This window comes from Saimiri boliviensis (genome assembly GCF_048565385.1).
Source record: "Saimiri boliviensis isolate mSaiBol1 chromosome 19 unlocalized genomic scaffold, mSaiBol1.pri SUPER_19_unloc_1, whole genome shotgun sequence".
In the NCBI taxonomy this organism is placed as follows: domain Eukaryota; kingdom Metazoa; phylum Chordata; class Mammalia; order Primates; family Cebidae; genus Saimiri; species Saimiri boliviensis.
In genome coordinates, this window is record NW_027412502.1 from 2,093,866 (window position 1) to 2,111,382 (window position 17,517).

General features: G+C 39.9%; 1 protein-coding gene, 1 long non-coding RNA gene and 1 other non-coding gene across 4 annotated transcripts in view; all 3 read left to right on the top strand.

Annotated features, from left to right (window-relative positions):
• LOC141583197 (uncharacterized) overlaps positions 1-17,517 on the top strand; it is a 776,849-nt gene that overhangs the window by 336,056 nt on the left and 423,276 nt on the right. The window lies entirely within an intron of this gene.
• Positions 1,369-17,457, top strand: LOC141583191 (uncharacterized). The gene is made up of 7 exons (XM_074392522.1): positions 1,369-1,667; positions 6,500-6,614; positions 6,775-6,948; positions 11,022-11,128; positions 12,747-12,884; positions 16,032-16,102; positions 17,438-17,457. Exons 1-7 carry the CDS (start codon positions 1,369-1,371, stop codon positions 17,455-17,457), a joined length of 924 nt encoding a protein of 307 aa, XP_074248623.1.
• LOC141583240 (U6 spliceosomal RNA) lies at positions 14,839-14,944 on the top strand. Its single transcript, XR_012515931.1, has one exon. It is a non-coding gene; the product is annotated as a U6 spliceosomal RNA (small nuclear RNA).

The following is a 17,517-nucleotide window of genomic DNA, read 5'->3' on the forward strand; positions in this document are numbered from 1 at the left end:
GAGGCCATTTGCAGCAAGCTCTGACAGCCCGAGCTCCAAGCTGCAGCTGCAGCCACCTGCACCAGCACCGCCCAGACTGTCTTGGGGCGTTTCTTCAGAGGAAGCTGTCAGCATCCTCAAGTTGCAGGGGCTCTAGACCCAGCACTGCTTCAAGAGGCTTTTTCTCAGGGGCGGCCTTCTCTTCTCAATGGCCTGAAACCTCCATCAATTCCCACAAAATTTACGGGGAACACAAGGACTGGCGCGCATAGGTTGCACACGTCGTTCACTGAGCCACGTGCAGTGATAGCACCTGAGGCGCGCACGCTGCACACTGTGGCTCGCCTGCAGAGGCTGGGACACGCACACGCCACACACGCACGCTGCACGCTGTGGTTCACCTGTGGAGGCTGGGACACGCGCACGCTGCACGTTGTGGCTCGCCTGTGGAGGCTGGGACACGCCCACGCTGCACGTTGTGGCTCGCCTGTGGAGGCTGGGACACGCGCACGCCGCACGTTGTGGCTCGCCTGCCGAGGCTGGGACACGCGCACGCCGCACGCTGCGGCTCGCCCGCGGAGTCTGGGACACGCGCACGCCGCACGCTGGGGCTCGCCCGCGGAGTCTGGGACACGCGCACGCCGCACGCTGGGGCTCGCCCGCGGAGGCTGGGACACGAGCACGCCGCACGCTGGGGCTCGCCCGCGGAGGCTGGGACACGCGCACGCCGCACGCTGGGGCTCGCCCGCGGAGGCTGGGACACGCGCACGCCGCACGCTGGGGCTCGCCCGCGGAGGCTGGGACACGCGCACGCCGCACGCTGCGGCTCGCCCGCGGAGGCTGGGACACGCGCACGCCGCACGCTGCGGCTCGCCCGCGGAGGCTGGGACACGCGCACGCCGCACGCTAGCGCTCGCCCGCGGAGGCTGGGACACGCGCACGCCGCGCGCTGCGGCTCGCCTGTAGAAGCGTGGCCTCGAGCACGCCGCACGCGCATAACGGCTTGGCTTGCCTGTCGCGGTGGCTTGGCTTTGCTGTTCCTGGCTTAGCGTGGTGTTCCTCGCTTGGCTCCGTGTTCCTAGCTTTGACTGACGTTTCCTCCCTCGCATTCCTTGGCTGGGCCTGACCTTTTATCTGCTGAGCTTGGCATTCCCCTGGCCGGGCTGGGTGTTTCCTTGGGTTGGAGTGGGCTCTCCCTGGGTGGGCGTGGGCTTTCCCTGGGTGGGCTGGGCTGGGCTGGGCTCCCCTCCTGGGGTGGGCAGGTTCGGGCTGGGATTGACCTTCCTCTTCAACCAGGTTGGAAACCCGGAGTTTCCTGCTAGTCGGTCAAGCTGGTTCGTAGAGGCGATCTGCCCGCTACTACTGGCCTCCCCTGGCTGTTAAAAGCAGATGGTGGCTGAGGTTTGTTCAAAGCCGGCTGCCTCCGCTATGAAGAAGCCCTTTGGTCTCAGGAGCAGGATGGGCAAATGGTGCTGCCACTGCTTCTCCTGCTGCAGGGGGAGCGGTAAGAGCAACGTGGGCACTTGGGCAGACTATGACGACAGTGCCTTCGAGGAGCCAAGGTACCAGGTCCGGCGAGAAGACCTGGACCAGCTCCACAGAGCCGCCTGGTGGGGTAAAGTCCCCAGAGCCGATCTCATCGTCATGCTCAGGAGCACTGACGTGAACGAGACGGACACGGAACAAAGGTAACTGGGCCTCGCTGAGAGGAGGCGGGATGGTGGGGATGTGCCCTACTGGTGTGGGGGCGCTGGCGGGGTGCCCGGCTTTATCGTCTCTGCAGGCCCCGCACCGTCCTGGCTGTGGGAACCTCAGAGGGGTCAGGGCACAGGCCTCTTTATGAGCAGCAACGTGAAAACAAAACTTTAACTGATTTCCAATCAAATTATAATTTCCCTCGTAGAACACTAATAGACTGTCTTAAAGTGATGTACCTCGCAAAACTAAATCGTTGCAGTGGATTATTTTCAATGTACACATTTTAAAACAATGTCATATACATTATAGAAAGGTATATATTGAGAACTAAGTTCCATAGTATATCAACTTCTGGCTAAATATTCTTCAAATAAAATTCAATGTGTGTTTCATATCAATGTATCCTATGTAAATATGTTATTTACTGAGAAACCTTAGAAGGAAAATAAATGGGAAGATGGTTTGTGTCTTTGAATAGGAAGACTAATTTCTCTCAAGATATGAGCTCTTTCTGCGGGTGTTGAACAATGAGAACACATGGACACGGGGAGGGGAGCACTACACACTGGGGTCCGTTGGGGGGAAATGGGGGCGGGACGGGGGTTGGGAAGGTGGGGAGAGATAGCATGGGGAGAAATGACAGATACAGGTGAGGGGAAGGAAGGCAGCAAACCACACTGCCATGTGTGTACCTATGCAACAGTCTTGCATGTTCTTCACATGTATCCCAAAACGTAAAATGCAATTAAAAAATCTAAAAAAAAAAAAGATATGAGCTCTTTCTGTATTTATCACTTTGACCTAAACCAAATGAAAATAGCAAAGTTTTAGCATTTTTAAATTAGGCATGCTGTCTGTTACTGTGATAAATTAATTTTTTTGTAGCAGAATAGAAAAAGATTTGCTTTCCAGATGTCAAAATTTGCTTGTGCTATTTCCACAAATTGTTTACTAACAGCTGAAAAGACATAAATGAGCAGAACAGAATAGGAAATCCAGAAATAGTCAAATGTATGTAAGAATTTAGTCCTTGATAAAGGTGATGTTTTATATTAGTAAAAAACTTAATTATTCCTAAGTGAAATGCAGGCTGTTTGGAGAAACCTAGCTAGATTTTTATGTGACAAAAATAAATTCCTGCAGTATACAGTAAAAAACTTTAAATACACAAAAGGTGAAAAGTACCAGAAAAAAAAAAACACAAATGCCTATTTATATATGCATATATAAATATTTAGGTGAAGTCTTTGTCGCCCAGGCTGGAGTATAGTGGTGTGATCTCGGCTCACTGCAACCTCTTTCTCCCAGGTTTAAGCAATTCTCTGCCTCAGCCTCTCGAGTAGCTGGGATTACAGGTGCCCATCACCATGCCTGGCTATTTGTTTTTGTATTTTTAGTAGAGATGGGTTTCATCATCTTGGCCAGGCTGGTCTTGAACTCTTGAACTTGTGATCCACCTGCCTTGGCCTCCCAAAGTGCTGAGATTACAGTTGTGAGCCACTGTGCCTGGCCTATATATGCAGATGTATTTTTATGTTCACAATGACCTTCCTAAGAACCTCCCAAAGCAAATATTCTGAAAGTTGGCTTGGCAAAATAAAAAACATCCGTATATAAGAAAAACATTAACAGAAGTCCAACATCTTTACAAAACATGTATTTTCATTTTACAGAGAATTCTTTCAAGTCAACCAAAAGACAACTAAATAAACTCAATTTAAAATTGGGCAAAGTAATTTCTTTGTATGTCTACCAGTGATCTACGCACTTAGGAAAACATAGTGTTCTGGTAAGAGAAGGAATTTAAGCTAGAGGAGGAATGAAATACTGTTTTCTATTTCACAGAAATTAGAAAATACTGTTTAGAAATTAAAAATATTTTCTAATTTCTAACAGAATTAGAAAATACTGTTTTCTAATTCTAATTTAAGTTAGAAGAGGAATGACAAGCCAGGTTCAGTGATTCATGCCTGTAATCTCAGCACTTTGGGAGGTCAAGGAAGGTGGATCATGATTTCAGAATTTGAGACCAGCCAGGCCAGCATGGTGAAAGCCTGTCTCTACTAAAAATACAAAACTTTGCTGGACCTGGGCCTGGTGGCGAGTACTTGTAATCTCAGATACTTGGGAGACTGAGGCAGGAGAACTGCTTCAACCTGGGAGGCATAGGTTGCAGTGAGCCAAGATTGTGCCACTGCACTCTGGTCTGGGGACACAGCGAGACTCCCTCTCAAAAAAAAAAAAAAAAGGGGAATGGAATATGCTTTTCTATCCACAAAGTGTGTGAGGATGAAGAACCGTGGTATTTACACAGTTGCTTAAAGTTTAAGTTGCTGTGACTTTTCAAATAGATACTTTGGTGGTAAGAACTCTATTTTTAAAATGTATATGCCTTTTACTCATCAATTTCATTATTCTGAAATAGCTTTAATAAATGTATACATCTTTTTTTTGTATTGCTTATAATAGCAATGTATTGAGAAGAACTCATATGAAGATTTTATGAACAAATTTCAGTGCATCCATGGCATGGAATAATATGTAACCATTGAGGGCATCAATAGATAGAGATATGTTGACATGCAAAGATGTAATTTGGTATATAAAGTGAGGAAAAAATCTGTTTTACATATACACCAACAATCTGCTTTTGTGTTAGCTGAAAAGATGTAGAAAATATGATCAAATTTATTTCTGGGGATTTGTGAGTGAAGTTTTTCCCTTTCTCTTATCTGTGATTTCTGCAATGAACATCTCAAAAGTTTTAGTTAAGTTTCAGTAGTCATGAAATAATCCTTGGGAAGAGAAGAAATATGCTACTTGCATAGATACAAATAGTTTCTCACATTCTATTATTTATTTTTATTTCTGTGGATGGGTATCTTCTGTAAACTTTTACCCTATCCAGAAGTAGAGGGAATCTGTTTACCTGTTCCAGTAGATTTTATTGTACATTCATTTTATTATATATTTATCTTCTCCTTATATATAATGTGTAAAAACTGTGGATTAATGGTTTTACTTTAGTTATATATGAAAATTAAAATAGCAAATATAACTGATTATTACTATTACAAATGTATTCCTCTACAGGAGTTTTTTTAAAATATTGAACTCACCAGCTGTATCCTTTCAATCTATTTATTCATCAAACATAAGCCAGACACCTATTTTGTGGCAGGCATATTCTACTGTCTCGCACCTATTACGTCGCAGGCATGTTCTACTCCCTCTCAGTGTCCTTCATCTTTGAAAACTTCATGTTTACATGTTGGGGCTGGGCAAACTGAGATATTTTAAATTGGGGTATTAGAACTTAATCTCAATTGAAGCTTTTCCTCTCTCCTTTCAAACAAAAGCATTTCTGAAGGTAGAAATAGTAAAAAGATAACCTTTAATTGTCCTTTAAAATTTATAACAATCTTGGATAAAGACTGTTTTAGTACTTTTAAGAACTAAAATGGGATACATAAACAGCAGCCACAAAAAAATAATGAGAGCATGTCCTTTACAGGGACATGGATGATGTTGGAGGCCATTATCCTTAGCAAACTAACACAGGAACAGAAAACACCAGATACCACATGTTCTCACTTACGGTGAGAGCTAAATGATGAGAACACACAGACACCTACAGGGGAGCAGCACACACTGGGCCTATCAGACGGTGGGGGTTGGGAGGAGGGAAAGCAGCAGGAAATAGAAGGAACAGGTAGTAGGCTTCATATCTGGGTGATGAAACAATCTGTACAACCCCCCTTGGCACACATTTACCTATGTAACAAAACTGCGCATCCTGCACAGGTATCACTGGATGTAAACGTTGAAGAAACTCCACAAATAGTTTTCCAAATCCTTTTTTAAAAAAGAAAATTGCTAATAGTCTTAAATCCTAATATTAATGATTAGAAATACCTGATTTATGTACATTCTGTAATTCTGAGTATTGAAAAAAATGAGACATACTTAGTCATTTAAATCTCAAGTTTTCTTTGGCTTAAAGTTTTTTGAAAACCAAAGTAAGAATTAGTTTATTTTAGAAATTTGTTTTTGTTTTCACCTCAGCCTTCTTATTTCATCTAAATGCCAGTCATTGGACTAGAACTGTGCCAGACCTCTTATATTATAACGTGGCCTAGCTAATGTAAGGCACCAGGCATTGTAAGATGCCTCATTATTTTACGTCCAAATAAGAGAATTATTTAAATGCTGCTAATTAGTTATAGTAAATCATGAATTACAAGTGACATTCCAGTGTAAGAAATGTTCAAACGTGGAATCATCTTAGAATCACTAAAATAGAATGTTACCTGTAATCCTTAAAAAATACCTCAAAGTGTAGGTATAATTGTATTATCTCACTCAATTCACATGTCTCCAGTAGTAGTAGTAAAAATTATAATATCTAGCAATTGAGCTGTTGTGTTAGGAACTATTCTCTGTCTTTTGTGTAGAGTCTCATTAAGTATTACAGTGGTTTTCTCTGAGAAAGTTACTATTTTCATTCCCATTTTATTGTTGAGGAAATTGAGATACAAAAAGGCTAAGCAACATCTAGGAAGTGACAGAGCGGAAAGAGGATTCCAGCCCAAGTTGAATGGAATCCAAGGGCTATGCTCTTTCTGTTCAAATAGGCTGCTCTTTCACTCATACAGTGAGTAAGGAGGGGTAATAAATAGTATACTTTCTTCAAAGGAAAATGCAATGTTTGTTTTGAAGGCAGAGTAATAGCAGACTGTTCAGTGTTTGCAATGACATGAATTGCTGAGGTGGCTGTAGATAGTGCACTACAATTTCCTAAAAAGTCTTCTCACTCCCATAGAACTGCCCTCCATTTGGCCTCTGCCAATGGGAATTCAGAAATAGTAAAACTCTTGCTGTACAGAAGATGTGAACTTCATGCCTTTGACAGCAAAAAGAGGACAGCTCTAATAAAGGTATGCAGTAGCCAACTGTATCGGCACGAGATGGATTTGATTTCAATATGTAGAATAAAGATGAGTTTTCTCATTTAAATATAGCTAGTTGGTGAAACCTGTGGAATATTTCTTTTGAGTTCCTAGGATTTAAGATTTGTTTTTGGTCTAATACTGACAGGCCGTACAGTGCCAAGAAGATGAATGTGTGTTAACGTTGCTAGAACATGGCACTGACCCAGACCTTCCGGATGTGTATGGCAATACCGCGCTACACTATGCGGTCTACAATGAAGACAAATTACTGGCCAAAGCACTGCTTTTATACGGTGCTGATATTGAAGCAAAAAACAAGGTATAGATCTATCCATTTTATTTTCAAAATACTGAAATGTGATTGTTTTAACACCGACCTCCTGTGTAAGGGTTAGTTTTCTGTATTTGGAAGCTCAAGCGTACCTGAATGAAAATATTTTGAAATGACTTAATTGTCTAAGATTTTATTTTAAATATTGTTAAATTTAAAGAAGAATTAGAGGGTACAGCTTTTTTAAAAATGTACTTGTGGTAAATTTCTTTTTTTGAAAACACTGACATTGTAAAAGGTAATACTTATTGCTTTTTCCAATTTTTCTTTCCCAGGTTTTTTGTTTGTTTGTTTATTTGTTTATTTTTCCTAATGACTGTAAAATAGTAAAATTTGCCCTGGAAATAAGTTTTACATTAAAACTCCAAGAAAACAAAAACATGTTTCAGTGAATAGAAATCCTGCTGCTTTGGCAAATTTCTAAGAAAAGTAATCGATATGAAGTGATGTATCTTGAGTGGCAAGGCTTAGGGTAACTCTGATTGCTCATGAGGGAGAAATGGAAAGGGGAGAAAAGAGCAATCAGAAATATCAAGGCTAGTTTGGAAATTAGGTAATGGAGGGGAAAGACCATGAAACGGTTGTGTGTGTGTGTGTGTGTGTGTGTGTGTGTGTGTGTGTGTGTGTGTGTGTGTGGTGGTATTCATTCGTTTCTTTTGTATGGTGAGACAGAGTTCTCTTCAGTTTTAGAGAATGAGTTTTCAGTTTGGGAGAGGGAGTTAGTTATAAATTGCCTGGAGATCAATGTTAGGAGGCCTCTGAGGAACCAGATTGGCAGTGAATAGGTGGTAATGTAGTGGGAAACCCTTGAGCAGAGGGAGTAACAGGTACTTAACTGACTCATGATCCTCTTCTGGTAGAAATAGCCAACTAGAGTCTCAATTCTGCTTTCTAATCTAGAATGTCTTGATGGGAAGGTGGGAGATAAGGAGCTTATAAATAACAAGATCAAGTTGGATTTTGAGTTTACTAGACCCTGTTCTTCTCTTACCTGGGAAAATTATGTGGTGTTTTCAGCAAATGAATCTCTCTCCTACTCTTTTCTCTTTTTGGCCAAATCCTCAAATGATAAAGGGAATTGGTCATGTGGCTAAGAGAGGACACCGAAGTAATTATCTATTGCACTAGTTTTCAGCTAGAATTGTGCATCTCAGTAACCTGAGGAAAAATTTTAAATAATCTACAAGTCTAGGCTCTCCCCTGAAGATTTTCATAAAGTAAGTCTAATAAATCCTGGACATGTATGTTTCAAAAGGTTTCCTTGAAGCCAGGCATGGTGGTGAATGGCTGTAGTCTCAGCTGCTGGGGAGGCTGAGGGGGAAAATTGCTTGAGCTCAGGACTTTGAGTCTAGCCTGGGCAACATAATGAGACCTTTCTCTAAACAATGATGACAAATTCCTCAAAATCTGGATACACTCCTGCTGAGGAATCACTGAATAAATAAGTGTAATATATAAATTCTTACATCTCAGAAACTTAAGATCTCTAGAATAGTTGCAGTTGGAGCTGGATATGTGCTAATTCCTTTATATCTTTCATTTCCCATAATACTAGTTTGACTTTTTTGGGGGGTGGGAGACAAGGTCTCTGCCAGGCTGGAGTGCAGTAGTGTGATCACAGCTCCCTGCAGCCTTGACCTACCCAAGCTCAGGTGGTCCTTCAACATCAGTTTTAGTATTTTTTTTTTTTTCTGAAGTAGAGATGAGTTTTTTGCCATGTTGCCCAGGCCAGTCTTGAACTCCTGGGCTCAAGTGATTCACCTGCTTCAGGCTTTCAAAATGCTAGGATTACAGGTGTGTGCCACCGTTGCTGGCCTAATCTGACTTTTATCTCTGTGGTTGGGATGTTAAAATGAATATTATTGGCAGTATCAATCAGCTTACGGAATAATACCTTCTCCTAACATCAGTTATTCACTGCCATTCAGAAGGTCTTTAGAAATTTGCAGTGAGTAGTCTTCAATAAGTAGAGGATGGTCCTCTCAGGATTTTGTGTCTCTTTGTTACCATTCAAGTGCTTAGCTCAGTAAGTTGTTAGTAAGATCAGAGTTTTCTCAGTTAGAATTGTAGCAAGTTCTAAACTTCTTTGATCAATTGAAGCTTTATTACAGACTATCCAGTATCTCTCTAAATGGTATTGGGGAAACTGGCTAGCAGTGTGCAGAAAGCAGAAACTGGACCCCTTCCTGACACCTTACACTAAAATTAATTCCAGATGGATTAACAATCTAAACATAAGTCTTAACACCATAAACACCCTAGAAGAAAACCTAGGCAAAACCATTCAGGACATAGGCGTAGGCAAGGACTTCATGGCTGAAACACCAAAAGCAATGGCAACAAAAGCCAAAATAGACAAATGGAATCTAATTAAACTCCAGAGCTTCTGTACAGCAAAGGAAACAATCATTAGAGTGAACTGGCAACCAACAGAATGGGAAAAACATTTTGCAATCTGCCCATCTGACAAAAGACTAATATCCAGAATGTGCGAAGAAATAAAACAGATTTATAAGAAAACAAACAAACCCAATCAAAAGTGGTCAAAGGATATGAACAGACACTTTACAAAAGAAGACATATATGAGCCCACCAAATGTATTAAAAAATGCTCATCAGCACTGGTCATTAGAGAAATGCAAATCAAAACCACATTGAGATACCATCTCACACCAGTTAGAATGGTGATCTTTAAAAAACCTGGAGACAACAGATGCTGGATAGGATGTAGAGAAATAGGAACATTTTTGCACTGTTGGTGGGATTGCAAATTAGTTCAACCATTGTGGAAAACAGTGTGGCAATTTCTCAAGGACCTAGAAATAGAAATTCCATTTGACCCAGCAATCTCATTACTGGGTATATACCCAAAGAATTATAAATTGCTCTATTATAAAGACAAATGCACACATATGATCATTGTGGCACTGTTTACAATAGCAAAGACCTGGAACCAACCCAAATGTCCATCAATTATAGACTGGATAAACAAAATGTGGCACATATACACCGTGGAATACTATGCAGCCATAAAAAATGATGAGTTCATGTCCTTCGTAGGGACATGGATGACTCTGGAAACCATCATTTTAGCAAACAGACACAAGAACAGGAAACCAAACACCACATATTATCACTCAAAGGTGGGTGTTGAACAATGAGAACACATGGACACAGGGAGGGGAGCATCAGAGACTGTGGTCGGTTGAGGGGGTCTAGGAGAGGGACAGCAGGGGCATGGGGAGGGTAGGGAGGGATAATGAGGGGAGAAATACAAGATAGAGGAGGTAGGGGGATGAAGGCAGCAAACCACCTTGCCATGTTTGTAACTATGCAACAATCCTGCATGATTTGCACATGCACCCCAGAACCTAAAGTACAATAAATAATAAAAAATAAAACGTTTGTAGAGCATTTGCTTAATCAGGATGGCAGTTTTAAACACTGAAAACCATGGAGTTATTGAGACTACATATAGGGATTCTGTAAATTTGGTTTCACTAGTTCTGTGAACTGATTATTTAGTTACCAATCTGGAAAACTTAAATACAAATTGATTTTAAATGAATACATGTTGGAAAACTTGTTGAAATGGGCAGTATGAGACTTAGTAGCAATATTTATTGCACATTGGAGCTTGATCTTTTGGTAAAACATGAAACTAAAGAAATATTTTACAAATTCTTGCTTTATACCCAACAATTTGTCTTAGAGTTTGAGAATATAGAGCTAAAAGATACAGCTCTTTGTTTAGATGGAAAAAATATTATCATCCAATAATACCACGCCAAACGCTGGCATAGAAGCAAAGATTCCTGGAACCAGTAAGTGTTTAAACTGAGTTTTTGAGATGATCAGAGTTAATGTGTTGAGGCAGAAGAGAGGTGTCTCCAAGGGAAAGAGCAGTGTGTGAGAAAGCACCGAAGAGTAAGAAGGAAGTGACTATAATTTGTTTACTTTCTATGAGTGTAAGTTTATAGGATCTTATATAGTTTCCAGTTCAGTTGAGAAGTCCATAATTTTTTGAATCAAATATCATTTTTGCTTTTATTGTTTTACAGTGTGGCCTCACGCCACTTTCACTTGCTGTATATGGACAAAAAGAGAAAATGATGAAATTTTTAATCAAGAAAAAAGCTAATGTAAATGCAATTGATAAATTTGGAAGGTATAGTTATTTTTTTTAATCTCTGTGTTGTAGAATGATAGCAGTCACTCAAGTCATAAACATTTATAAGATTAACTTATTGCAACATAGTGATCAGGATCAACAAATCAGTTAAGTAGAAAAACAATTAGACTGGGCAACATAAAGAACAGTTTTAGTGGGATTCCTCTTACTACACTGACTGATGTTATTATGTGACATTTTTGGTTATATGATTTATGTTAGCTAAATGGATTTCATATTTGTCTCATGAAGTGTGAACTTTAACTTTTAGTTTACTTATGACTTAGTATTGAACTTAACTCTTTCTAGTAGTTTTTAATCTCTATGTCTTATATGCTTTTCCACTAATACACTTTATTAAACATAAATAGGAGTTGATAATCATTTTGTCTTTTGAATAACTCTGTGATGAGTTGCTTTCTTTGAAGAATATTAATGTTAGCTTATGCCTCCAAGACAATTAATTGCTATTCCCACATACTGTAAGTTCATCAGCTTTTGTTTTAATTCCAGTGTATTTTGATGTTTTGATTATTTATTTATTTGTTTGTTTGTTTGTTTGTTTATTTTTGAGACAGAGTCTCGCTCTGTCACCAGGCACCAGGCTGGAGTGCAGTGGTACAATCTCTGCTCACTGCAAACTCCACCTCCCAGGTTCAAGCAATTTTCCTGAATCGGCCTCCTGAGTAGCTGAGATTATAAGCACGCTTCACCATGCCCAGCTAATTGTTGTATTTCTTAGTAGAGACTGGGTTTCACCGTGTTGGTCAGGATGGTCTCAATTTCTTTACCTTGTGATCCGCCTGCCTCGGCCTCCCAGAGTGCTGGGATTACAGGTGTGAGCCACTGTGTCTGGCCTTATTTTTAATTGGTATGGAGAGAGGAAGTAGAGATAGTTTTAAGTGGGTACACTGTTCCTTTAATGAAGGCAAGGTGTAGGTGGGTGATAAGAGAAAAGAGCTAGGCTTCGGATTCACACAAGACTGGGTTTAATTCCTAGCTTTCTTACTTGATAGGTGTGTGACCTTGGCAATGTTATTTACCACCAAATGTGTTGTCATATATGAAAAGGAGGAGAATATCTCCTTCAAAATTGCCTGTGCATAAGTAAGAAAGATGTGTGTGTGCGGCATTTAATTCAGTGCCCAGCACACGCTTATTGGCATCATTAACTGAAACTATTATGACTACTGTTTTCACCATTCTTATTAATATTACTGCTTTCAGCATGCAGATAGCTCTTATGTGACCCCACAGCTGATTTTCTGTTACTGTATATCAGTCTCGGGAAGCGGGAAGGAAATCTTTACTTAAATCTTTGTTCACTTCAGATAAGTGGCCCTAGCATAGTTTCTTGCCCATCAAAGGCCTTTAAATTAGCAGCTTCTACTATTTAACACCCACTGAGATAAGAGGTTTTCTTTTTGTCCCTTCCTTTTAACTTTGGTGGTATTTTACAGAGATTAACACTTGAGCCCCCAAGATGCTTATGTCTTTTAGTGCATGCAAATGTTTAATTCTGCATTGACAGGCAAGATACTAAATGGGTAAAGTATGCCAGATTAGCTTACAACTTTATTACAGTTAGGGAAAAATTACATCTCTGTCATTTTAGGACTGTGCTTATACTTGCCGTATGTTGTGGATCAGCAAGTATGGTTGGCCTTCTACTTGATCAAGATATTGATGCATTTCGTCAAGATAAATCTGGAAAAACTGCCAGGGATTATGCTGTGTCTAGTCAACATAATATGTAAGTGTTTACATGAAAAGTCTAGTTAACACTAAATTAAGGCTTAAAATAATTACAACAACTGTATCTTATATATCAAGTGAGATGTAGTAGTTTGGTTTGGGTAGTTTTAAAGTGGCAATGAGTTAGTCCCCTGCATCAGCTAGAAATCAAGCAAAAGGTAGACCGGTTAGAAGTACCAGTGTGTGCAGGATTCTTTATCTCAGGACTTGTAAGACCTTTATGTTTACAGATTCCAACATTGTTCATTTCATCCAAGTATAACACCTATGAATGAGATAAAAAATAGTGTCACATCTTTCTTTTTTTCTTTTTTTGATTAGTTATTTGGGTCTTGAAATGTCCAGTTTAGCAGAAAGTCATTTACTGTCTTCTGAAGACTATCTCTTCCATACTCTTTGAATTTTTCAAGAACCAAAGGGATTTACTAAATCCAAGGAAGACAATCCCTTTTATCAAATCAGAAGGACTAGAAACAAAGGGCACTCCAATCACTCTGTTGTTTCTGTTGATTCTGTTGCGTTTTTGCCCCTGAAACTGGTCCTGCTGCCTGGTAATGGTTGATCTTTGACACCAAGATGCCCTTACTGATTCAGATCCCTCAGGTCTTCATGGTGATTCATACAAAGATGTTGAAGTTACAGCGTTTTTTAAATTCACATACCTATGCTTATATGCTCAGCCATTATTCCCAAAGCACCAGCACCATTCTCTGGCAATGTGACTTTATCCACACACAAAATGAGCTAATTGACCATCTCCCCCATATTCAGCCTAGACTTAGCTGAGACCTTCATGGTAAGAGATCCTTTCAGGCCTTTGTTGGTCTTTTCTGTAGCAGATATTCATTGGGCTTGTTCTAAATGGTCAGATAGGTTGAAATAATGTGGCAGGAAGAGATGAGTGTTTCTTTCTTCTTTGCTACCAGTTCTGTACCCTCATGCACCTTTATATCCTCTATAATACCTGAGGCAGTAGAAAATCCCATATTTACCTTCCCAGAAGCGGCGGACTCCCAGTTGTGATTGGCCCCTTGACTGAGCTGTTTTAAATAATAATGAAAATTGCCCAAGCTACTTGCAACTCTACCTCAATATTTAAAAATATTTTCAAATTCTACCTCACAGGAAGCTATTGAAGAGAATTCTCAGAATCTCAAGTAGGTTAGTTGGACTTAACAGAGCCATACCTTGTCCATGTCTCATCACTGAATGGAGGGAATCCATGAGCCCTGCACACTGGGTGCCAGAACATAGGGATCCATAAGCCCCACACGTTGGGTGCCAGAATGTAGGGCTCCATGAGCCCCACATTGGGCACCAGAATGTAGGGAGCCACCCCTACATCACCTGTGGGTACCCTGAGTTTGGTGGCAACAAAGGAATGAGAAAAAGAAAGATGAAGAGAGATGATGGGACCAGAGGGCCATCACTTATTACTTTGGAGGTGACAGTGAAGGCCCTGAGCTCTGACCATCCACTCTATTTATTGGTTACAATCACTTTGATCTACAGGGTAGGGGTGGAGTAATGGTGGGGAGAGGATGATGGTGGAGTGAACCAGTGAGCCAGAACTGAATCAGTGAACGGGAAGTGGTGTGTCATTCTAAGGATTGATAACAGTGGCAGTTTGGGGGTTTCACAAAAGAAGAACATGTGGTTATCTTTAGCTTGTTATCTAAGTACAGCTGATGGAACACAGACCTTACAAGGAGCCCACAAGTCTGGCTACATCATAGTTCTACGAAGAGTTTTTATAGCCTTGAGCACAATGTTTATGGTAACAGAGCCAAGGTCACCCTGCACTGGAACATGAGGCATGAAGAGGCCTTCCTCCTCAGAGGCCTCCTGCGGCCTTCCGCAGTGTATTATTCCCTGCTTATATGTTACTCATAACCAATTTATGTAGGTACTCTGTAAGTTCTTTCTAATCACGTGTAAAAGTAGAACTTTCTGTTTGCTTCAGCAGTACCCATTCTCAAATTGAAACAATAAAGAGAAAAATAGCATGGCTTCCTGCATAAGGAGGCCACACAGATTTTTGAAGCATTCCATATTTTGCACAGTCAGTGGAAGGTCATTTGACTGTTTGCTGACTAGCTATAATGCAACAGAGTGATTCAAAGCAAAATGGGTGTCACCAAAATATTGAAGTTGTTATTTGTACTGCAAAAATAGTCATGTAAGGTGGTCTATGAGATAACACTGGAACTGAATAATGTGTGTGGTGTTGTGTGCAAAATATGTTGTTAGTATGTATCTTGCAACTTCTTCATGGAACCTAAAAATAAATGAAAGTAGGGTTTTGGTCTCTCATGTCAGCTGGAGATGAACATGGATATAAAGCATCATCCTGACAAACATCTGCTGTTTGAGAGTTTGAGTCTATAGGGAAGGATCATTGGTCCCAGCCAGGTCTTAACGTCCATTGGTTTTTCTGTCCTTAGTGTGATTGATAGACTCCATAATAGTGGACAATCATGTCATCTACTTTAAGGAGTTATTTATCAATAAATTTAGTTACAAACTGTGAAATAGTTGAGATGCTCTGAACTATGAGCCACAAAGAGTAGGACAACTAATAAGCAAAATTAGGACTTAATAACATTTCCTGAAAACAGCAACCTTTTCATATTGGAACATATGCACAAAATACAGATTGGGTTTTATTTGAAATTCCAACATGATTTCAGTGATAAAATTTAGGAACAGATTATTCCATTGCTTTAATATTTCTGTGAGCTTTTAAAAAATGTTATCTTGTTAAATCTTTATAACAATCTAGTGAAATAAGACAGCAAAGTTCTTATTTTGTAGAAGATGACATTGAGCCCAAGAGGAGCAACTTGTCCAAGAACAAATAGCTGTTCATTATGCAGCTAGGACTTATGCAGAGTTGGTACACATTATGTCAGACTAATGCGAGTTAACTTACTGGGTCATAGTGCCCTTGATTTCTGACTATTTCACTTTACTCTTTTTCTTGTTTATGATAAGTTTGTAGAATGTACACATAGGTGGATGGAATAATATTGTTAAGTTCTGATATTCTGATATTGTTTGAATTACTCTAAGCATTTCACATTTGGTAAGTATTTTTTTATCTCAGTATTAAAAGTCTTTTTATTTATTACATTTTTATACACAGAATTTGCCAATTACTTTCGGACTACAAAGAAAAACAGAAGTCAAAAAAGTTTTCTGAAAACAGCAATCCAGGTAAGACTTCTGATAGTGAGTTACTTTAGGCCAGTTGTCACCAGGCTTTTTGGCACCAGGGACCGGTTTTGTGGAAGACAGTTATTCCATGGACTAGGGAAAGGTTGAGGTGGTTTCAGGATTATTCAATCACATTACATTTATTTTGCTACTTTATACTATTAATACATTGTAATATATAATGAAATAATTAGCAACTTACCGTAATGTAGAATCAGTGGGAGCTCTGAGCTTCTTTTCCTACAAATAGATGGTCTGATCTTGGGACAAAGGGCGACAGTGACAGATCATATGACATTAGATTCTTGTAAGCAGCACATGATCTAGATTCCTCATATGGGCAGTTCACAACAAGGTTCATGCTTCAGTGAGGATCTAATGCTGTCCCTGATCTAACAGGAGGCAGAGCTCAGGCAGTAAGATGAGCCAGGGGTGTGGCTGTAAATACAAATGACACTTTCTTGGTTTGCCTCCTGCTCACTTCCTCCTGTGTAGTGAGGTTCTTAATAGGCCATGGACTGGTACCAATCTGTGAGGCACTGGTCAGGAAACCTATGCTTGTACCAGCAAGGTCTCACTATTGCTGACTTCACTCCTCCTAATTTGAAATGAAAAGAGATATATTTACTTTGTTGGAACAAGATGTGTTCTTCTATCTGTGGGTTAATTGTCATGATAACAGTAATTTTGTTAGAACAAGATGCTCGGCTACCATTCATCAAAAGATTGTCATAATAAATATACAAATTGCCCAACTCTAGGCTCAGCAGATGATAATAAAAGTAGAAAATGTTTCACAATAACAAAAATGCTAGTATGCTACCTGGATGTGGACACCTAATACATTGTACAATCCAGATTGTATAAGGACACCTTTAATTTAGCCATCTATTTATCAGAGAGCTTTTGATAACAAGGAGACAAAGATGAAATTGATGTAATTTTGATCTTTAAGGTGCTCATAACACAATTGTCTCTATTTTCATTTCTGTGCTTTTTCAACAGAATTGACAAAAAAACCATTTTTATTTATGTTTTAACTTGTCCGCTTAACAAATAACTATGAAATGTTTTTTAGATACATTTTTTTCTAATGCTACAGAACACAAATAAAAATACAAACAGAGAGGAGCTCATTATTATGATTATCATTTTTTATTATTTTGCTACTTTAATCAGGGCTTGCTGTGTGCTGGATGCCCACTGGAAACTTATAATTATGATTATTTATTATATTGATTATGTGCCAGACATAACTGATGAGGAATGAAAGCTTTTTGAATAAAGGTAGGTAGGATTGAAGGTAAGCATGCAGACTGAGTAGAATGTTTCAAGGTAAAGAAGCAGAAGAATGATGATTGACAGAAGGAAGATGTAACAAGATTGTGTGTCTGCCGGAAGGAACTTCTAACACG

Coding starts and splice junctions, on each gene's coding strand:
- LOC141583191 (XM_074392522.1), top strand. CDS start 1,369: ATGGTGGCTGAGGTTTGTTCAAAGCCGGCTGCCTCCGCTATGAAGAAG. Junction 6,615..6,774: donor AGAGGACAGCTCTAATAAAG/GTATGCAGTAGC, acceptor TAATACTGACAG/GCCGTACAGTGCCAAGAAGA. Junction 16,103..17,437: donor TTCTGAAAACAGCAATCCAG/GTAAGACTTCTG, acceptor GAATGTTTCAAG/GTAAAGAAGCAGAAGAATGA.